The sequence below is a fragment of the Lagenorhynchus albirostris genome, chromosome 13, assembly GCF_949774975.1.
Source record: "Lagenorhynchus albirostris chromosome 13, mLagAlb1.1, whole genome shotgun sequence".
Classification (NCBI taxonomy): domain Eukaryota; kingdom Metazoa; phylum Chordata; class Mammalia; order Artiodactyla; family Delphinidae; genus Lagenorhynchus; species Lagenorhynchus albirostris.
Window position 1 is genome coordinate 25,665,999 of NC_083107.1, and position 23,810 is coordinate 25,689,808.

Sequence of the window (23,810 nt, forward strand, 5' to 3'; positions counted from 1 at the left end):
AAGCCCAGAGGCAATGGATAAACTATCGGTTGTGAAGGTGGCCTTTCTATGGCTTCTAGCTTAGTTTTTTTAAAGCCCAGTATGACCCCATGTCATTCTTGTCAATTCAGTTCACAAAATAAACTCAGAGGAGGCCTTGGGGAGGTCCTTTTCTCAAATACTTTGGGCTATCAGAGGAGTTCACTGGATACCATGTTGGGCTAGTCCTGTGTTCTTAGATAGTATAATAAGGTCAAATGGCTTAAAAGATGGGGTGGGAGGAAAAGCTCCCAAAAGGCTGACTTTTGATGAATGTGGCACAACTTTTTTTCTGTTTTTTTTCCCAGAGATATGAATGTCTAACCTGAAGGATTTTTTTTACCATATTTTTCCCTTCTTCCCTAATAAACTATTTTGTTCTCTTTGTTTGCAGTGTCTAGTGCAAATATCTGGAACAAAGTGAATTTGTTGGACTGAATTGATGTGCCCTCGTGGAAGGGAGGTTGGGGTGGGGGTGGGGTGGGGGGAGTGTTTAAACGGCAGGTGATTCAATTACCAGGGTTTTGATGGTCAAAACACACTGTCTGCCCATAAGACTGGCTGTATCACCACCTCCTTGCTGCAGTGGACATGAAGGCTACTTGTGCAGGGGCCCTGAGGGTTCACTGGTGTGGCACTCTGGTCCTTAGCCTTACAGGCTTAAGACATTGATTTTTGTCAGTAGGGTTTGGATTCGCAGGGTTCCCAGATGTGATTTCACACTCGTGGCAGGGGCAGTAAAGTGGAATGGGACCCTTAAGTGACTTGGGACAGAAGAGAATTTGGTCTGATCCCTCACTGTAAAGCCATGCTCATCCCCAAGACAATCTATGATCTAAAGATGGATGGGAGGATAATAGTGAGCTAGTTGGGCAGTGGAGGGGCTGGTATGGGTAAAACTGCTGTTACAAGTTCCTTCATTTGCTACATGCTGGGACTGCTGTGTTCTAACACAATTCCTTTGGCAACATATTGAGGTGGGTAGCTGTACTGGTTAATACTCTTTGGATGCAAGTAACTCAAATCAGCTGAAGCTAGGTGAAGAGAAAATGGGGTTTAGTATAAGGCCATTGGGAGGGCTTATGGTTGGCACCTAAGGCAGGGTCTGGAATGCAGAAGTGGAAGGCTTCTTCCAGACCTCCTCTATCTCTTGTTTCTTTGCTCTTCTTCCTCCGTCCCTCCCTCTCTCCCTCCGTGTCTTCCTTCCTTCCTTGGGTCCCAGAATCAGAGAATCCAGTATGACTCTTGGCTCCACCATGCCTGGCTCTGTGACTCAGGAAAAATTACTTAATTTTCTGAATCTCCATTTCCTCATCTATAACGCGGAGATCAAAATTATGCACCTCACTGAATTTTAGTCAGGATTAAATGAGATTATGAAAACAAATATTTGACAGCCAATTAATATATATTATATGAAATTGTGGAGATAGAGCTTCTGTTTCAAAGTTTAGGTCATGATTGGGAATTTTTATGATGGGCCATGTAGCTGCCAATCAGAGCAGTAATTAATCTAAACACTTTCCATATGGTCAACACTCTGTTTGAGTTGTTTTAAATGGATGGCTTCCTTTGAAGATGAATCTGGGCAGTCTGGGTTCTTCTACTTCTGCATACTCCTGGAAGGGAGCTTCTCTCAAATTGTGAGGACGCGGGACCCAGCACAGAGGAGGTGAGGAGGGAATGGTCTCAGCTAGTGCAGAACTGGAAGTTATGCGTCTACCTGAATACGAGCTACATTATAGTTCCATACTTCTGTAGCCTTGGAGAGTTTTCATCTCTATTTACATCTGTATTGTCATTTTGTATTCATTTTTGCTTGGTTTCCAATCTGAAAAATCCATAGAACTTCAAATATGAAAAAACACATTTTTAAAACATGTTGGAAAACTCTTACTTCATTTGTATTATTCAGGAACTATTGACTCCAAGTGTCAGAAACCCAACTCAAACATGAGAAAAAGTAAAGTGAATTTATCAGCTCAACACAACTGAGAAGTCAGGGAGTCAGAATTAACTGACTCAGGGAGTTACAGTGTTATCAGAACTGTTTCTCTACTTTCTTTGGATGCATCCTTCCACAGGGCAGGTGAGATAGTAGCCCCCCAAGCTTATAAGTTTCACAATGCCAGAACCAGAGCAAGAGCCAGAACAAGGCAGTGTTTTTGGACGGTCCAAGTGGAAATGTCCTGGGAAGAATTCTGATTGGTCCAGCTTTGGCCATGGGGTCATCTCTGAATCAATCTCTGACTGGGGACTAGGGAGTGTTTTATTGGCCAGCCTAGGTCACATGGCCTTTCCCTTTTGTGGTTGGAGGTGGTCTTTGTGAGAAAGAGGATTTGTTACTCAGCTTCTCTTTAGTCCTCATGCTATGCCTGAGGAGGTGATTTTCAAAAAATCACCAACCTATTGGAGCTAGCAGTGTGTTCTCACTAAGCTTACCAGTTCACAATGCCCAGTTTGAATGAAAAGATGTGATATTATTATGTATGTAAACCTCATGTGAAGCAAACTCCAGGTATGGTGATTCAATTTGATAGAAAATATAAATTAGGAGCTATTTCCTTAAAACCATGGTTCTCAAAGTGTGGTCCCTGGATCAGCAGCAGCAGCATCAACTGAAAGCTTGCTGGAAATGCAGATTCTCAGGCTTCACCCCGGATCTGCTGACTTAGAAACACGGGTAGGGCTGAGCAATCCAGGTTTTAAGCAGCCCCACAGATGACTGATGCCCACTTAAGTTTGAGAACCGTCTTAAAGTTTCTTTTTTTGTAGGTCTCCTGATATCATGATTCAGTTTGAACAAACAGATTTAACCATGGATTTTCAGGGAATACAATTATCACACAAAGTGAGGGCACATATTAAATTATTTGTTTTAAAATGTTTAAAGTAAAAATAATATATAATCATAATTTAAAAATCAAGTAACACATGTAAGAACTTATAATAAAAAGCAACAGAACTCCATCTCAGCTTTCTGCACACCCCACAGTTCTAATTCCCAAAGACAGTCACTTGGAATTTTCTTTTTTGGATTATAAATCTATAGTTTTATTAAGACAAAAACTTACAGTGTTGGTATGAAGCTTAACATTTAAACAAAATTTTCACAGAAACCTAACACATGCCTAAAAATGTTTTACAATGGAGTTCTAGATGCAGGTCTAGATGATGTCAGAACTGATGGATCTCATGATTTAAGACAGAGTTTTGGGTTTTAGTTAATTCTTAGGATTAAAACAACTTGCTTTGTTTTAAAGTGAGCCACTGCCCCAGTATGAAAATTTAATCTTCTCCTGAGACTAGGGCTTCTGAAATTATTCAGCTCTTGAAGTGATTCAGTGAACTTGTGCTGTCAGTGACTGAACCCTGCCACCAATGGTTTCAAGGTTCAAGAAACAGAGGCTCCAAGAGTTTTCCACCCTAAGAGTACCAGCCCTTGCCTTTCCCTACTCTCCCACCTCCTATACCACCCTCTGCCCTTCCCCAAATACTTCAGCCAGTGGCTTGGGTGGAGAAGCTGACATTTATAACTTCATAATTGGAAAAGAAAGGGTCTTCTTGTCAATTTCAAGAATTATCACCTCTAAGACAGAATGACCTGCCTGCGTATACACTCCAAAAAGACTTTTCCTCCTCAACCCGTTTCCATCCCACAGACGACAGCTTTGGTAACTTCTTAACTGGCTTAGTCCTTTGTTGGGAACAGCATTAAGCTCAGGCAGGGAACACGTTGGCTTCTAAGTTTCAGGCATTTACAGCTTTTAAACAGTCTCTCATAGTCCTCATTTAGGTTGCCAATGACATGTTCTGAAAGGATGAAATATTCTGGACACAGAACCAAATCATCATTAGTTGTTCTTTCCTTTGTTTCACCACTTCCCCCATCAGGCCCCAAATTTTAACAAAAATGATCCTGACCCATCTCCCTTCTTTCCCACCCCATCCCTCCTGTCCCAAATAATACACCAGTAATAGCCAAAAACTACATACGTGCTACGCTGTAAAAATGCAGAGTTAACACTATTGGGAAGAAGGCTGTGGGTTGTGGAGATGCTCTTTGAAGATCTATAGTATCTTCTGCTCTCCCACATCCCATTCTGCAAGTTTTGTCCTTCATAGAAAGCCCTTTGCTTTTCTCAGCAAAGTTCAGAGTGGGTTGCCTTGAAACACTGACCCTCCTTCCCCTCCACTGGAATGGGTGTGCAAACTATACAGCATGGAACGGCTTTAAAGCACTTGGGCTGCTGTAGGGCATGGAAACTATACTGGCTCTTCAAAGGACATCTTCCCAAGCCACCTCTATGGTGTCAAGACAAGTAGAACTCTTTCTTTCCCCACTTGAAACCCACAGTCAGATGTGACAGGGGCTGGTACTCAGGAGAGTTAATTCTTGTCATCATCCTCCAAGGGGTAGGAATGCCACGTCAGCCTTTCCTCATAGAAGGATATGACGACCTGTGGGCATGTTGACATTGGCTTCCTTGGCAGGAACCAGGTCATCCTCATCAGAGTTTTTCCACTTCATCAGGAACATGAGTTCTCCACTGGAGTCTATAGCTCCAATAATCCACTCGGGTTCCAAACCCCGAGCAAAGCCTTGTGGCTTTTCTGACTCTTCTTTCTTCTTCTTGGTTTGCTCTCCTCCCCCTTATCTTCTGAATCAAAATCAGCTTTGCGCTTGCCTCCCTCTGATTTATCTGTTTCATGTGCTGTTTTCTGTGACTGTAGGAACTCGACAATGAGGTCGGGGCAATCCAGGTTTTCTTCTGGCTCCCATGTGTTGTCCTCATCTGAGAACCTCTTCCACTTTAGGGGGTACTCCACTTTGCCCTTTACTACTCGACGGTGGAGAACTTTTTCCACCACATATTCTTCTTCCTCTTCTTCTAGCACCTCCTCCACTTTCTTCTTGTTTTGTCTTTTCCCCATGGTGCCCGCCAGCTTTCTGGTATAAAGGGTGACGCTGCTCAGAGCAGTGCCCGTGAACCCGAGAGGAATCAGTGCCGCACTACTCGTGCGTCTTGTCCGGCCGACCAGGCGAGTGGGAACCAGAAAAGCAACAATCCTGTTGACCACGGTCAAGTCCCTCACTGAGCGGCGTTCTGCAGGCGCCAGCCAACCGCCCTTCCCTCAGCCAAACAAAAGAGCCTGGCACTCTGCGCTGCTGCCACCAGCATCTGGAATTATTTTTTAAAATTGAGGTAGAGGACTTCCTTGGTGGCGCAGTGGTTAAGAATCTGCCTGCCAATGCAGGGGACATGGGTTCGAGTCCTGGTTTGGGAAGATCCCGCATGCCGCGGAGCAACTAAGCCTGAGCGGCACAATTACTGAGCCTGTGCTCTGGAGCCGGCGAGCCACAACTACTGAGCCCGCGTGTCACAATTTCTAAAGCCTGCATGCCTAGAGCCCATGCTCCACAACAAGAGAAGCCACCTCAATGAGAAGCCTGAGCACCGCAATGAAGAGTAGCCCCTGCTCGCCGCAACTAGAGAAAGCCGGTGTGTAGCAACAAAGACCCAACGCAGCCAAAGATAAATAAAATAAATAAAATTTTAAAAATTGAGGTAGAGTTGATTTATAATGTTATATTAATTTCAGGTGTACCACATAGTGATTTAATAGTTCTAAAGATTATACTCCATTAAAAAATTTTTTAATAGATTTATTTATTTTGGTTTGCATTTGGTTTTGATTTGCATTTTCCTGATGCTTAGTGATATTAAGCACATCTTCACATACTTATTAGCCATCTGTATATTTTCTTTGGAAAAATATCTACTCAGATCCTCTGCTCATTCTGTAATTGGGTGGTTTGTGTTTTTGATATTGACTTGTATGAGCTCTTATATATTTTGGATATTAACTCCTTATCAGACATATCACTTGCAAATATTTTCTCCTATTCAGTAGGGGTCCTTTGTGGTTCCATACAAGTTTTAGGATTAGTTGTTCTAGTTCTGTGAAAAATGTCATGAGTATTATGATAGGGATTGCAGTAAATCTGTAGGTTGCTTTGGGTAGTATGTACATTTTAACAATATCAATTTTTCCAGTCCATGAACAGGGATATCTTTCCATTTATTTGTATCATATTCAATTTCCTTCATCAATGTCTTATAGTTTTCAGAGTACAGGTCTTTCACCTCCTTGGTTAAGTTTATTCCTAGGTATTTTATTCTTTTTGATGCAATTGTAAATGGGATTTTCTTTCTTTCTCTTTCTGATATTATTAGTGTATCGAAAAACAACAGATCTGTATACTAATCTTGTATCCTTCAACTTTACTGAATTTATTTATTAGTTCTAATAGTTTTTTTGGTGGAGACTTTAGGTTTTTCTATACATAGTATCATGTCATCTGCAAATAGTGACAGTTTTACTTCTTCCCTTCCAATTTGGATGCCTTTTATTTCTTTTTCTTGCCTGATTGCTGTGGCTAGGATTTCTAATACTATGTTAAATAGAAATGGTGAGAGTGGGCATCCTTGCCTTGTTCCTCATTTTACAGGAAAAGCTTTTGATTTTTCATCATTGAGTATGATATTAGCTGTGGGTTTGTCGTAAATGGTTTTTATTATATTGTGATCTATTCCCTTTGTTGAGAGTTTTGTCATGAATGGGTGTTGAATTTTATCAAATGCTTTTTCTGCATCTATGGAGATGATCATGTGATTTTTATCATTCCTTTTGTTAATGTGGTGTATCACATTGATTGATTTGTGGATGTTGAGCCATTCTTATATCCATGCAATAAATCCCACTTGATCATGGTGCTGGCTAAAAGGCTCGTCAATTTTGTTTATCTTTTCACAAAACCAGCTCTTGGTTTCATTGATTCTTTCTTTCTTTCTTTCTTTCTTTCTTTCTTTCTTTCTTTCTTCCTTCCTTCCTTCCTTCCTTCCTTCCTTCCTTCCTTCCTTCTTTTGGGGGTGGGTCTCTTATTTATTTTCTTTCTGATCTTTATTATTTTCTTCCTTCTTCTGACTTGGGGCTCTGTTTGTTCTTCTTTTTCTAATCTTTTTTGATGGTAGATTAGGTTGTTTGAGATCTTTCTTGTTTCTTGAGGTATGCCTGTATCACTATAAGCTTCCCTCTTAGAACTGCTTTTGCTGCATCTCATAGATTTCAGAAAGTTGTGTTTTTTATTTTCATTTATTACAAGGTATTTTCTGATTTCCTCTTTGATTTCTCGTTGATCCATTGGGTTTTTAATAGCATGCTGTTTAGTCTCCACGTGTTTGTGTTTTTCCCATTTTTCTTCCTGTAATTGATTTCTAGTTTCATACTGTTGTGGTCAGAAAAGATTCTTCATATAATTTCTCTCCTTTTATTATTTTTAATTGGAATATAATTGCTTTACAATGTTGTGTTAGTTTCTGCTCTACAATGAAATGAATCAGCTATATGTGTACATATATCCCCTCCATATTGGACCTCCCTCCCACCCACCCCATCCCACCCATCTAGGTTATCACAGGGCACCAAGCTGAGCCCCCTGTGCTATACAGCAGCTTCTTACTAGCTATCTATTTTACACATGGTGGTGTATATCTGTCAATTTAAATCTCCCAATTCATCTCACTCCCCCTTCCCCACTGTGTCCACTCATCCATTCTCTAGGTCTGTGTCTCTATTCCTGCCCTGCAAATAGGTTCATCTGTACCATTTTTCTAGATTCCACATATATGTGTTAATATACAATATTTGTTTTTCTCTTTCTGACTTACTTCACTCTGTAAGACAGACTCTAGGCCCATCCACATCTCTACAAATGACCCAATTTCGTTCCTATTTATGGATGAGTAATATTCCATGGTATATATGTACCACATCTTCTTTATCCATTCATCTGTTGATGGACATTTAGGTTGCTTCCATGACCTGGCTAATGTAAATAGTGCTGCAATGAACATTGGAGTATATGTGTCTTTTTGAATTATGGTTTTCTCAGGATATATGTCCAGTAATGGGATTGCTGGGTCATATGGTAATTCTATTTTTAGTTTTTTAAGGAACCTCCATACTGTTCTCCAGAGTGGCTGCATCAATTTACATTCCCACCAGAACTGCAAAAGGGTTCCCTTTTCTCCACACCCTCTCCAGAATTTATTGTTTGTAGATTTTTTGATGATGGCCATTCTGACAGATGTGAGGTGATACCTCATTGTAGTTTTGATTTGCATTTCTCTAATAATTAGTGATACTGAGCATCTTTTCATGTGTTTGTTTGCCATCTGTATGTCTTCTTTGGAGAAATGTCTGTTTAGGTCTTCCACCCATTTTTTGATTGGACTGTTTGTTTTTCTGATGTTGAGCTGCATGAGATGTTTGTATATTTCAGAGATTAATCCTTTGTCAGTTGCTTCACTTGAAAATATTTTCTCCCATTCTGAGCATTGTCTTTTCATCTTGTTTATGGTTTCCTTTGCTGTTCAAAAGCTTTTAAGTTTAATTAGGTCCCATTCATTTATTTTTGTTTTTATTTTCATTACTCTAGGAGGTGGGTCAAAAAAGATCTTGCTGAAAAAAAGAAAAGAAAGATCTTGCTGTAATTTATATCAGAGTGTTTCTCCTATGTTTTCCTCTAAGAATTTTATAGCTTCTTGTCTTACATTTAGGTCTTTAATCCATTTTGAGTTTATTTTTGTGTATGGTGTTAAGGAGTGTTCTAATTTCCTTCTTTTATGTGTAGTTGTCTAGTTTTCCCAGCACCACTTAATGAAGAGACTGTCTTTTCTCCACTGTATATTCTTGCCTCCTCTGTCATAGATTAGGTGACCATAGGTGTGTGGGCTTATCTCTGGGCTTTCTATCCTATACCATTGATCTATATTTCTGTTTCTGTGCCAGTACCATACTGTCTTGATGACTGTAGCTTTGTAATATAGTCTGAAGTCAGGGAGCCTGATTCCTCCAGCTCCGTTTTTCTTTCTCAAGATTGCTTTGGCTATTCAGGGTCTTCTATGTTTCCATACAAACTGTAAAATTTTTTGTTCTAATTCTGTGAAAAATGCCATTGGTAATTTGATAGGGATTGCACTGAATCTGTAGATTGCTTTGGGTAGCATAGTCATTTTCACAATATTGAATCTTCCAGTCCATGAACAGGGTATATCTCATCATCTGTTTGTGTCATCTTTGATTTCTTTCATCAGTGTTTTAGTTTTCTGAGTACAGGTTTTTGTCTTCTTAGGTAGGTTTATTCCTAGGTATTTTATTCTTTTTGCTGCAGTGGTAAATGGGATTGCTTCCTTAGTTTCTCTTCCTGATCTTTCATTGTTAGTGTATAGGAATGCAAGAGATTTCTGTGCTTTAATCTATCCTTTTAAATTTGTTGAGACTTGTTTTGTGATCTAGTATGTGATCCATCCAGGAGAACATTTCATGTGCACTTGAAAAGAATGTGTATTCTGCTCTTTTGGGATGGAATGTCCTGTAGATATCTATTAAGTCCAACTGGTCTAATGTGTCATTTAAGGCCACTGTTTCCTTATTGATTTTCTGTCTTGATGATCTGTTCATTGATGTAATGTGTGTTAAAGTCCCTACTATTATTGTATCAGTGTCAATTTCTCCCTTTATGTCTGTTCATATTTACTTTATATATTTAGTGCTCCTATATTAGGTGCATATATTTACAAATGTTATATCCTCTTCTTGTATGGATCCCTTTATCATTATATAATGCTATTCTTTGTCTTTTATCATAGACTTTTTTTAGGGTCTACTTTGTCTGATATAAGTATTTCTACCCCAGCTCTGTTTTCATTACTGTTTGCATGGAATATCTTTTTCCATCCTCTCACTTTCAGTCTGTGTGTGTCTTTAGCTTTGAGGTGAGCCTCTTGTAGGCAGCATATAGATGGGTCTTTCTTTTTAAATCCAATCAACTACCCTACGTCTTTTTTTTTTTTTCGGTACGTGGGCCTCTCACTGTTGTGGCCTCTCCTGTTGCGGAGCACAGGCTCCAGACGCGCAGGCTCAGCGGCCAAGGCTCAGGGGCCCAGCCGCTCTGTGGCATGTGGGATCTTCCTGGACCGGGGCATGAACCCGTGTCCCCTGCATCGGCAGGCGTACTCTCAACCACTGCACCACCAGGGAAGCCCTACCCTACGTCTTTTGATTGAAGCTTTTAGTCCATTGACATTTAAAGTAATTATTAATAGGTGTGTATTTATTGCCATTTTGTTACTTGTTTTCTGGTTGTTTTTGTAGTTCTTCTCCATTCTTTTCTTCTTCTTTTAGTCTTATCCCTTGTGGTGTAATGATTTTCTTTAGTGTTATGTTTATGTTCCTTTTTCTCTAGTTTTTATCTATTATACTTTTTTTCTATTATAGGGTTGTTTTTTTTTTTGCGGTACGCGGGCCTCTCACTGTTGTGGCCTCTCCCGTTGTGGAGCACAGACTCCGGATACGCAGGCTCAGCAGCCATGGCTCATGGGCCCAGCCGCTCCGTGGCATGTGCGATCTTCCCGGACCGGGGCACGAACCCATGTCCCCTGCATCGGCAGGTGGACTCTCAACCACTGTGCCACCAGGGAAGCCCTATTATAGGTTTTTGATTTGTGGTTACCATAGGGTTCATATATGTTGACCTATAACTATATCTCCTTGTTTTAAACTGGTAATCATTTCACTTTAAACACACTCTAAAAGATCTACATTTTTCTACTCCCCCACCATGTTTTGTGTTTTGGGTGTCATATTTTACATCTTCATGTCTATGCCTTAACTGTTTATTATGGTTATAGTTGATTTTTACAATTTTTGTCTTTTAACCTTCACAGTAGCTTATTTAAATGATTGATCCTCAGCCTTTACTGTATAGCTGCCTCAGCGTTTACTGTATAGTTGCCTTTACCAGTGGGATTTTTCCCTTTCTGTAATTTATTTCTTGTTGTAGCCTTTTCTTTTCTACTTAGAAAAGACCCTTTAATGTTTCTTTTAAGGTCAGTTTAGTATTGATGAACTCTTTTAGTTTTTGCTTGTCTGAGAAGCTCTTTATCTTTCCTTCAATTCTGAATGATAACCTTGCTGGGTAGAGTGTCCTAGGTTGTAGGGTTTTTTTCCTTTCAGAACTTAAACTATATCATGCCACTCCCTTCTGGCCTGCAAAGTTTCTGCTGAAAATCAGCTGATAGCCTTCTGGGGTTTCTCTTTTATGTGACTCCTTTTTTTCTTGTGGCCTTTAGAAGTCTCTCTTTAAATTTTTGCCATTTTAATTATAATATGTCTTGGTGTGGGTCTCTTTGGGTTTATCTTCTTTGGGACTCTCTGTGGTTTCTGTACCTGGATATCTGTTTCCTTCCTCAGGTTCAGGAGGTTTTCAGCCATAATTTCATGAAACACATGTTCTACCTTTTTCTCTTTCTCTTCTTCTGGGACCCCTATAATGCGAATATTAGTATGCTTGATGCTATTCCAGAGGTCCTTTAAACTATTCTCATTTTTAAAAATTTGTTTTCCTTTTTGCTCCTCTGATTGGGTGATTTCCATTATTTTATCTTCCATATCACTTTTATGTATTTTACTGTATCACCTAATCTGCTATTAATTCCCTTTAGTGGCTTTTAATTTCAGTTATTGCATTCTTCAGCTCTCCCTCATTCTTTTTTATATTTTCTAGTTCTTTTTTAAATTCTCACTGTGTTCATCTATTTTTATCCCCAGTTCATTTAGCATTTTTATTCTTATTGTTTTGAACTCTTTATCAGTAAATTATTTAGCTCTGTTTCATTAGGGGTTTTTCCTGTTTTTTTTCTCTTATTCTTTCATTTGAAACATAATCTCCTGTCTTCTCATATTGTTTATCTTTCTCTGTCTTTATGAAATTAGGTGATCAGTTACTTATCCTGGCCTTGAAGGCATGTCCTTGTGTAGGAGCTCCCTGTGCAGCCTGTGTGTGCCCAGTGGTTTTGGTGGGAGAGCTGGATCTGAAGTAAGCATGGGCAGTATCTTCCCAGGGTGTGCTGGCAACCACAGCCTTTGTGGGAGGTAGGGATGGAGTTGGAGGGGCTAGAGCCAGAGTCTGGTTGAAGCCGTGGCTTATCCTATGCTCAAGCAGGAACCCTGAGGGAGTTGTTTATCCCATGTGTGGTGGCCTTCACTGAAGGCATGCCTGGGATCTGAGGGCTTGGGGCTGCACTTCTGTGCTGGTTTCATTCTTTCCCCAGTGTGCACACCTTGGTTATAGGCTGAGTTGGGGCTGGTGGGTTTGGTGCCACACCACTGGGATGGCCCTGCACCCTCTCAAGTGTGCACAGAGATGTGTGCCTCAGCAATGGTGGTCTCTGCCCTGGAGCTAGCTTCACCCCTTCCAGGTGTGCAGATCCTGAGCAGATTGCTTCTCCTCCCTTCCTACCAGATTCCATGTGGATCTTTCTTTACAACTTGGTTGTAGAAGAGCTGTTTTGCTAGTCTGCAGGTCAAGTTCAGTGAGATTCACTCTATATATAGTTGCAGGGTTTTTTTTGTTTTTTGTTTTTTGGCCACACTGTGCAGCATGCAGGATCTTAGTTCCCCGACCAGGGATCGAACCTGTGCTTCCTGCAGTGGAAGCATGGAGTCTAACCACTGGACCATCAGGGAAGTCCCTATACAGTTGTAGTTTTATTTTTCCCCCCACTGAGGAAAAATTTTAATGTAATAAAGATTCTGAAGGCAGTTAATTTGTTGGTTCATAAAGTTAGTAAATTTTTTTTTGAATTTTATTTTATGTATATTTTTATACAGCAGGTTCTTATTAGTTATCCATTTTATACATAATAGTGTATATATGTAAATCCCAATCTCCTAATTCATCACACCACCACCACCCCCTGCCACTTTCCCCCCTTGGTGTCTATACGTTTGTTCTCTACATCTGTGTCTCTATTTCTTAGTTGTAGTTTTGATGTGTTCATGGGAGGAGGTGAGCCCAGTGTTTTCCTGCCTGCCATCTTGATCTCTCACTTGGAATTCTTTTAGGTTTTTTTGTTGGTTACCTACACCCCTCTAAAATAATAATAATAATGATAATAAATCTCCTGCTAGTTATCAAAGTTAGATATCAGTCACCTACAGGTGACTATTTAACTATCATACACAACACCCATCTCCTCTTCTTTATACTTCCAATGTAGATATATCATTGCTGTTTTTAGTTAAAAATCAGTGTTTATGCTCTTATGATTATGTATATACCATAATCACATTTTATTTCTTACAGTTTTAATTTTCCCTGGTGTTTCTAATTGCTTTCTTTTTCTTTGCACTTTCTTTTTTTTTTCATTTTTAAATTTTACTTATTTATTTTTTGGCTGCTTTGGGTCTTCATTGCTGTGCGCAGGCTTTCTATAGTTGCAGCGAGTGGGGGCTACTCTTTGTGCGGTGTGTGGGCTTCTCATTGTGGTGGCTTCTCTTGTTGTGGAGCACAGGCTCTAGGCATGTGGACTTCAGTAGTTGTGGCATGTGGGCTCAGTAGTGTGGCTCGCAGGCTCTAGAGTGCAGGCTCAGTAGTTGTGGCACACAGGCTTAGTTGCTCTGTGGCATGTGGGATCTTCCCAGACCAGGGATCAAACCTGTGTCCCCTGCATTGGCAGGTGGCTTCTTAACCACTGCGCCACCAGGGAAGTTCCCCTTTGCACTTTCTGTCTTTGTCACTTCCTTAAGTTGTTCCAAGTTCTCAAGGAGTGTATTAAGTCTCTTGAATTTCATCTTTTCCTTGGTGGTTCTTTCTGAAACCTCATTTTTAGCTATTTTGAGGACTGACTGCTCCCTAGGGCTATATCACAGCTGTTGTCCAGGGACCTTCCTTCATTACCCTTCTGTTTCAACCCCTCTCTCCTGGATCCCATTGTCTTCCCCTTCTTTGTTAATGGAGGTAATATCTATTATACATACATAACTTCCTAAGAAGATATGAGAGAGAAGTGAAATTATTTTTTGCATATCCTAAACTGTCTTCTACCCTCTCTCTTGACTGGTGGTTTGGCTGAATAGAGAATGCTAGGCTGGAAACTATTCTCCCACAGAATTTTGAAGGCATTGGTCTGGCATCTTCTCTTGTCTAAGTTCCTAAAGAGCAGTCTTCTGATAGTCTGATTTTTATTCATTTATAGGTGACCTGTTCCTGTTTCCTTAAAAGTTTTTAGGATTTTTCTTTTCTTCACACTTAATATTCTAAAATTTCATACTGACATATCAAAGTGTGAGGATTTTTCTTCCCAATCATTCTTTGTGTACAGTACTCAGTTGGCCCATTTTATTTGAGACTACTATGTCATAGTGCTGGGGAATAATCTTATTTATTTAAAAAATTAAAATTTTAATAATAAAATATTTCAAACCTGTAGAATGATAGTTATATTTCATTGTCCAGAATTAGCAGATGTTAACATTTTATCATATTTGCTTCATATCTATATCTATCAAAGATACAGCTGAAACATCACCATTAAACCTTACCTGTCCCCAGAAGTAACCTGAAGTTAGTGTGTCTCATTCCCCTGCATGATTTTATGCTTCTATTACTTATAAATGTAGCAATAAATAACATTGGCAGTGTTTTGTGCGTTTTAAAGTTTTATATAAATAATGTCATTTTGTTTGTATCTTTTTACAACTTGCTTTTTTTATTCATTATGTTACTGAGATTTCTACTGGTGACACATAGAGATCTAGTTCATTCATTTAAACTCCCTATAGCTTTCCATTATGTATCAGTTAGGAAGACCTTCAGCTAAAAGTAACATAAAACTTGGCTAGTAGTTTAAATATACTAGGTAGATTTTTTCCTTTCACATAACAGGAAGATCAGAGATAAACAGTCTAGAGCTCAGTGATTTTATCAGGAGCCCAAGTTTATTCTAGCCTTCTGCTTTGTCCTTAGCCTGTGGCTTTGGTTTTCATACCTGTCACATCGTTGTTGCAAGATGACTGCTTCATCTAGAAGTCTCATGCCTAGAGTCTGTGCAGGAAAAAAGGGAAGGTAAAGAGCAAAACATGCATTCTAACTGTGTCTGTCACTTCTTATTAGGAAGATAAAAGTTTTCCTGGAAACTCTACCCAGTAGACTTCCATTAAATCTCATTGGCTCGGTAGGTAGGGTCACATGACTACTCCTAGGATCATTTACTGGCCAAGGGCCATAAGATTACAATGAATGGTTTAGACAGGTCACAATTTATGTCTGGGGTTGGGGAAGGTATGTATGGCAATCAAGGGCCCTGTGTCCCTATCTGAGCAAAATGGGGTTCTATAAACAGGCAAGGAGAGGAAGGAACGAACGTTGGAAAGTGTAGCAGACACTTCTAGATGAGCACCCAGTGCCCATTCTCCCTGTTTTCCTTACTAGCAGAACCCAATCTTATTTTCCCAGAGTCTTTTAATTCAGGTGTGGTTTTGAGTAACAGAAAAGTTAACTATAAATTTAGTGGTTTAATTTTTCACCATAAAAAGAAGTCCAAATGTGGGCTGTCCAGTGCTAGTAGAGTGGTTCACTGAAGATGTTAAGGACACAGGCTCCTTCGTCCCCTGTATCCATAGTTAGCAAATGGCCTTCACTCCCATGATGAAAAGATGGCTGCTGCACTTCCAGGCATCATGTTCCAGGCTCTAGATATAAGGATGAAATATAATTTGCCAGATATAATACGGTTTACCAGATAAAATACAGTTTGCCCAGTTAAATTTGAATTTCAGATGAACAGTGAATAGTTTTTTAGTATAAGTATATCTCAAATAGTGCACGGGGGGACTTCCCTGGTGGTGCGGTGGTTAAGAATCTGCATGCCAATGCAGGGGACACGGGTTCGAGCCCTGGTCGGGGAAGATCCCACATGCCACAGAGCAACTAAGCCCATATGCCACAACTACTGAAGCCCTCGCGCCTAGAGCCCGTGCTCCACGACAAGAGAAGCCACCGCAATGAGAAGCCTGCTCACTGCAACGAAGAGTAGCCCCCGACTGCCACAACTAGAGAAAGCCTGCATGCAGCAACAAAGACCCAACGCAGCCAAAAATAAATAAATTAATAAAAACATAGAGCATAGGGTATACTTATACTAAAAATTATTTATTGTGTATGTGAAGTTCATATTTAACCTGGAGAAACTGTATTTTTGTTTGCTAAATCTAGCAACCCTATTCAGGGAGGGAGGGAGAAGAAGGAAAAATGAAGGGGGTTTCTTTGGGAGAGGCTTTATCCAGGAAGGGAATCTTTCTCCAGGTTCTTTCACCTACATCTCTTTAGAGAGGGATTGCTGAAGGGCATCTGGGAGAAATGATTATTTTCAGTTGGCCACATTGCTGCCCTGAACAAAATAAGAACAGAAGAGGAGACAGACATCGGGCAGGTAGCTAGCAGTGTCCTCCACACGGGCCTCCATGCACACAGCCCCACCTTGTTTCCCCATCATCCCCAAATCGTTATATCCAGTGGAGACATTCAAAATATTTCACAACCAATATGGCGCCAACACCAACCAATCAGAATGAATACCCAACTGTTAAGAATGGATACCAGCCACAAACAGAAGCCATACTGGTGCATATTGGAAAACCAACTTTACTTATATCATAATTTTTGATAAAATTAACGTTTATTTTTATTCATTATGACTGTATAAATTTTGCTCACAGCTGACTTGCATAGTGTACCATGATTACTTTTCCTTTCTACAATTCTTCATTCTTGGTAGAATCTCGGTACCCTCTCGAAATAGTCAAATTCATCCAGATAATTGATCAGTTCTAGGTTCTCCTTGGAGACATCCTGTCCAGAGCGTGATCTAAGATGCACCTGTTGCTCCCTGGACTGCGGCATAGCTCCCCTCCTAGGACCTACTTGTGCCAATCTTTTGTGGTGAATCCCATTTCCCAGATGCCATATTCCTTTCTTTGATGTTCCTTCATCTTGCTTCAATCACTTCCTGAGAAAATTTTTGAGACATTTCATGCCTGAAAATGCCCTTATTCTACTCTCACATTTGATTGATAGCTTAGTTAGGACTGAAATTCTAGGTTGGAAATAATTTTTCCTCAGTTTTGAAGGCATGAATCCCTTGTCTTATAGCTTCCACTGTGGCTATTCAGAAATCAATGCCAGTTTTCATGGTGGATTCTCTGTAGGTGAATTATATTCTTATTCTGGAAGCTTTTAAGGTCTTCTCTTTATATGTAATATTCTAAAACTTCATGGTGATGTGAGTTGGAGTGGATTTTTTGTATGTATGTATGTATGTACATATGTATTTTTGGCTGTGTTGGGTCTTCTTTATTGCTGCGCATGGGCTTTCTCTAGTTGCGGAGAGCGGGGGCTACTCTATTGCAGTGCATGGGCTTATTGTGGTGGCTTCTCTTTGTTGCAGAGCACAGGCTCTAGGCGCGTGGACTTCAGTAGTTGTGTCTCACGGGCTCTAGAGCACAGGCTCAGTAGTTGTGGCTCACAGGCTTAGTTGCTCCATGGCATGTGGGATCTTCCCCGACCAGGGCTCCAACCTGTGTCCCCTGCATTGGCAGGAGGATTCTTAACCACTGAGCCACCAGGGAAGTCCTGGAGTGGATTTTTTTTTTAAAAAGTATTTTTCTGAGCTCTCAGCAGCCCCTTTCAATCAAGAGAGTCAAATCCTTCAGTTCTGGAAAGTGTTCTTATGTCATTTTCTTAATAATTTCCTCTATGGGGCTTCCCTGGTGGCGCAGTGGTTGAGAGTCCACCTGCCGATGCAGGGGACACGGGTTCGTGCCCTGGTCCGGGAAGATCCCACATGCTGCAGAGCCGCTGGGCCCGTGAGCCATGGCCGCTGAGCCTGCGCGTCCGGAGCCTGTGCTCTGCAACAGGAGAGGCCACAACAGTGAGAGGCCCGTGTACCGCAAAAAAAAAAAAGTAGTAATAATAATAACTTCCTCCCTACCATTTTTCCTGATTTCTCTTTCAGAAACTCCTACTACTTTGATTTTGGAACCCCTGGGTTGATCCCCTGATTTCCTTGTATTTTTCCTAAAATTTTTCTTTGTATTTGTGCTCTATTATCTGATGTATTTTTTCAACTTCATGTTCCAACTCTTGTATTGAAAGTTTTCTTGTAACATCTCTTTAATTTCCAAGAGTTCTATCTTATTCTTTAAAAGTTCCAGGTTTATAGCATTCTGCTTTTCTTTTTGTCATGGATACAATTTTTTTTTCTAGTCCACTTGAAGATGTTAATTATATGGTTTTCAAGTGGTTCTTTGGCTGCTTGCAGTGCTCCTGTTTTCTTGGACTTTGTCTTTTCCTGTTTGTTTTGGTCTGTGTCATTCTGGTGATTCTGCTGGCCATCATAATTTGGAGTGGAGCTGCTAAACAGCTGTTTGACAGCCTGGACTTCTTGAATGATAGACTCAAGGTGGGCAATTGGGTGGAGTCCTAACTATTTTGTTAAAGATCTCCAAAATGTCAGAATCTTTAAGTCCTCCAGTCTCCTACCTGGAGTGTGTAAGCTTCATTACTGTTCTAGGAGAGGGCTGAGTGGCTCACTATTTTTAATTAAATCCTTTTTTCCCCCAGTGAAATGACATCTTCTTGCTCTCAACTATCCAAGGGCCATCTGAGTTAACTCTTCCATCTTCTGGGATAGGGGAGCCATTCTAGGAGACTGAAACTAGGAGCGAGATCTGAGGGTTTAACTTAGTCCTTATGAAGATTTTCAACCAACTCTCCTGTTTTCGGCCCCATCCTCTATCCTGGTGTTCAGGTGAAACGACTACCTCCAACTCCCCTTTCTCTACTTTTGAGAACAATTTTGTATAAGTTAGAGACTATATATACTTGAAGGTTCAGATAAAACATTTTTTAAAAACCCTCTATGCTTCTGGTGTTTATTTTTCTTTTCATTACAGAAAATTTTCAAACTTAATAAAAATAGAAAAAATAATATGATGATTCTTTTGTCCCTACAAAGCACCTTCAATAATTATCAATATATGACTGGTTGTGATGCTTTTCCCGTAACCATTTCAGTTATTGGTTAATTTGGAGTTTCTAATTTTTTTAAGTTATTTGATCATTTCTATTACTTTTCTAATCAACTATCTGTTTATTAGCCTTGTGACTAAGAGCTATAGTTCCAGAAACAGGCAGTCTGGGTTTGAATTGCTGTTCCCCCCTTTGAGCAGTCAATTATGCCTTCTGTGCCTCAGTTTCCTCATCTGTATAATGGAACAACAATGTTACTTATAGTGAAGATTCAAGTAAGTCATACATGCAGAGCAGAGCATTTAAAATAATGCCTGGCACATTGCAACAGTAGCTGTTATTATTATCTAAGTTAAAACATATTGGCGTGAAGTTTTTCATGGCATTCACTTATAATTTTAAAATTCTCGACTATATTTTTAGTTACATCCCTTTTTCATTCCAAATGTTGTTTACATATGAATATTCTCTTTTCTTATTGATTAGTCTTGCATGGTTTGCCTATTTTAATAATCTTTTCAAATAATTGCCTTTAGATTTATTAACCATCTCTATGCTCAGTTGTTTTCTATTTCATTATTTGTTGCTTTCATCTTTTATATTTATGTTCTTCTACCTTCTTTTCTCTCTCATTTTTTTCTAGGTTCTTTAGTTAACTGCTTATCACATTTATTTTCCTTCTACTTTCCTCTCTCCCTCCCTCTTTCTTTCCTTTCTCCCTTTTTTCTCAAAGTATATTGTAACCCACAAGTTTCAAGTTGTAATTCAAGTCTAAACATGTAATAAGTTCCATTGTGATTTCCTGTTAAGCCCATCATTAGAAATTATTTTTCTAATGATATATGTATATATATATATATATGTTTCCAAGTATATGTATATATAATATATTTATTATACACATATATATAAATATGTATTTATATATTTATTTATATATATAGTCATTCCTTTGTATCTGTGGGTGATTTGTTCCAGGACTGCCCACTCCATACCAAAATCTGTGATGCTTAAGTCCCTTATATGAAGTGGCATAGTATTTGTGTATAAACCAATGTACCTCTTCCTGTATGCTTTAAATCATCTCTAGATTACTTATAATACCTAACAATGTAAATACAATGTAAAAAGTTGTAAATACAATGTAATGTTATGTAAATGGTTGCTGGTGTGTGGCAGATTCAAGTTTTTCTTTTTGGAACTTTCTGGAATATTTTTAAAAAATATTTTTCATTCATGGTTGGTGGAATTCATGGATGCAGAACCCACAGATAATCTGTATAGTTTTGGGTTTTTTTGTTTTTAGTTTTTTTACTGTAGAAGTATGATACAGATTCTTTAAAATTTACTAAGGCTTTCCTGAGACCTAGTATATGTGCTCTCTTTGTAAATGTTCCATTTGTACTTGAAAAAGGAATGTGTTCTCTTATATATATATATATCTCCCCAACGTATATATATTTGAGCTTCCTCAATTTGTTTATATGTTCTTTTGTCTTAATTTTTTTCATCTGCACTAAGGTCTTCTGCTATGAGTATGAATTTGACCATTTCTCCTTGAAATTTTACCTTTTTGTGTCATATACATTTTGAGGCTGTGTTCATCTTTTACTTTATAGTTATGAAGGTGGAGGAGGAAAAGGCTGGGGTAGGGAAGCTGGACCCCCCTAACTACAGGAGACGATGTCAGGATCAGGAAGGTAAGTTCACCTTGAGAACTTGATGCAAATTCTTGGAGGGTCTGGGAATTCCTTGGATATCCTTATAACAGCCCTTCCAGCTGGGAAAACTAGAGAGTTGGTCCCTTTCCCTGACCCACCCACAGTGTCTCCCCTAGATCAGGTGGGACCAGCCTTAACCATGTCTTAAAGGGACCACGTGGTCAGGTTGGAGGCAGGTAACTGGTATTAGGATTACGGCATAGCTTCTCCAACACAAAATTAAACTCACTTATTTTACAATCTCTACAAATCATACTAAATGCCAAATATCAACTTTTTATAGATTCTAAAAATGGCAGCTCAGGTAAAACCAGTGAAAGAGGATATTGAGTGGGGATATTTTTGTTGCTCCAGAATTGCTCACTCAGAGACCCTAAGTATCCTACATTCTACAGAAAAGCAGCCACAGAGTTTATGAAGAGACACTACCCCAGCCCTTTTGGAGGGAGACAGTAATCTTCCTGTCCAGCTGGATGCTTCCTGAGCTGAGGAACGTGTAGAGTCACTCTGGGGCTGTTGATGAAGAAGAATGCAGTGAGGAGCTGGCACTGTCCTGAGCCAAACTACAAGATGTTCACAGTGAGAAGAGAGGTCCTGCAGAGCAAAGAAACAAGCTGGGGGTGGGCTAGTGATTCCCTACAGTTTACCAGCTAAACAGCCACACTCTGACGGTTATAGTGGAGAAAATGAGACAAGTTAGATCCATGGCAGAAAGAAAATATTTCCCTGACAACCATCCCGATTTTTTTTTTAAAAAAGGGTGCTCTTTTTTTGTATAACCCCTCACAATTCTGAAAATCATGTTCCCATTCACCATTCCATTCTATCTTCTCAAGAACCATGCCTAGCCAGTAGAGAAAGAATTTTTATTCCTGCACTATCAGTGAGAACACTGAGTCCCAAAGAGGCAGATGTGCATGGCCATACAGCAGGTGAAGAACAAGCCAGGGAGCACCCAGGGCAGCTAACTCTTGGTAGAAGTCTTTCTGATACATCTGCTGCCTCTCATTTCCATTCCTGGCCTCAAGGGTGGAGAATAGGAACTCATCATTGAAAGAACCAAATATGCTAAACCTTTAGAGTAGAACTACTTATCTCTAAATATTTGTGACCATGGCTTACCTCAGATTACAGTTTGCTCAGGCTCAGTGTAGGAGAGAGAAAGAAGGAGATGCACCAGCCATTCTGATACTGGTTCACTAGGAAGTGAGGCTGCGCTTCATAAAGGTATCTACCTCAAATTTCTCATTACACCCACGAGAGATTGAGGGTCCAGAAGAGCAAGCAGTAGGATAAGGTGGGGGTGAGCTGGGGTTCTAAAGAGATTTGGACACTGATATCCATGTAACCTTACTCTCCAGTGCCTAGTAATGCACCAGCCAGCGTAGACTAACACAGAATCTGCTCACCAGAGTGGGCATTCAACATGTCTCTAAAAGGCCTAGACATGCTTCTTCAAGGTTCAGCTTCATGTGGTTTCAGTGTGATATGTGCAGTCAGTGATGCCCAGGCATCTAGTATGTCAGCTTCAGGAGTTTGAGCCAACAGGCAGCCCTCTCCTCCAAGGGAAAATAACAAACAAACAAACAAAAACAACCCCCCCCCAAAAAAAAACCCCTCACAAAGTTAGTGTAGATCTTGATGTAAGAACACAAAGTCCAATTTCCCACTCTGCCACAGACTTTCAAATTTTAGCTGCTATTCTTGGGCTTCAGAAATAGTCATAATGTTCAATAGCTGTTGACCAGCCCTAGGGAAAATTTTTACCACAAATCAGTCAATGTGATACACCACATTAATGAAATGAAGAATAAAAATTATATGATCATCTCAATAGATGCAGGAAAAGCATTTGACAAAATTCAACATCCATGATTAAAAAAAAAAAACACTCAACAAACTGGCTATAGAGGGAATGTTCCTCAATATAATAAAGGCCATATATGACAAGCCCATAGCTAACATCATATTCAATGATGAAAAGCTGAAATCTCTTCTCTAAGATCAGGAACAGAACAAAGGTGCCCACTCTTGCCACTTTTATTCAAAATAGTACTGGAAGTCCTAGCCAGAGCAATTAGGCAAGAAAAAGAAATAAAAGGCAAGAAGAAGAAATTTTTAAATTGGAAAGGGAAAAGTAAAACTGTCTCTATTTGCAGATGGCATGATATTATAAATAGAAAATGATAAAGATTCCACCAAAAAATGGTTAGAATTTAAGAAATTATTTTAAATTAAAATTTCAGGATAAAAATCAATATACAAAAATCAGTTGCATTTCTATACACTAACAATGAACTTTCAGAAAGAGAAATTAAGAGAACAATTCCATTTACAATTGTATCAAGAAGAATAAAATACCTAGAAAAAAATTTAACCGAGGAGATAAAAGATCTGTGCACTGAAAACTGTAAGACACTGATGGAAGAAATTGAAGACAACACAAATGCATGGAAAGATATTCCATGTTCATGGACTGGAAGAATTAATATTCTTAAGATGTCCATATTAGCCAAAACAATCTACAGACTCAATGGAATCTCAATCAAAATTTCAATGATGTTTTTTTCACAGAAATATAAAAAACAATCCAGAAATTCATATGAAGCCACAAAGAACCCTGAATAACCAAAGCAATCTTGAGAAAGAAGAACACAGCTTGAAGATCACACTTCCTGATTTCAAACTATATTACAAACTACTGTATTCAAAACAGTATGGTATTGGCATAAAAACAGACATATAGATCAATGGAACAGAATAGAGAGCCCAGAAATAAATCCACACATATATAGTCAATTAATTTATAACAAAGGAGCCAAAATATACAATGGGGAAAGGATAGTGTCTTCAATAAATGATATTGGGAAAACTTGACAGCCACATGCAAAAGAATGAAACTGGACCCCTATCTTACACCATACAGAAAAATCAACTCAAAATGGATTGAAGACTTGAACTTAGGACCTGAAACCATGAAACTCTTAGAAGAAAACATAAGGGGTAAGCTCCTTGACATCAGTCTTGGCAATTATTTTTTTTAATTTGACATCAAAAGCAAAGGCAACAAAATAAAAAACAAAGTTAAACTACATCAAGCTAAAAAGCTTCTGCACAGCAAAGGAAATTATCAA

General features: G+C 39.3%; 1 protein-coding gene and 1 pseudogene across 1 annotated transcript in view; one reads left to right on the forward strand and one right to left on the reverse strand.

Moving 5' to 3' along the window:
• SLC4A5 (solute carrier family 4 member 5) overlaps positions 1–23,810 on the forward strand; it is a 144,941-nt gene that overhangs the window by 27,579 nt on the left and 93,552 nt on the right. The window contains exons 3-4 of the mRNA XM_060169556.1: positions 18,548–18,734; positions 20,575–20,655. Of these exons, the coding sequence (XP_060025539.1) occupies positions 18,677–18,734; positions 20,575–20,655 (139 nt within the window). The 5' untranslated portion in view covers positions 18,548–18,676. The remainder of the gene's footprint in view (positions 1–18,547; positions 18,735–20,574; positions 20,656–23,810) is intronic.
• Positions 4,408–4,983, reverse strand: LOC132531548 (chromobox protein homolog 1-like; annotated as a pseudogene).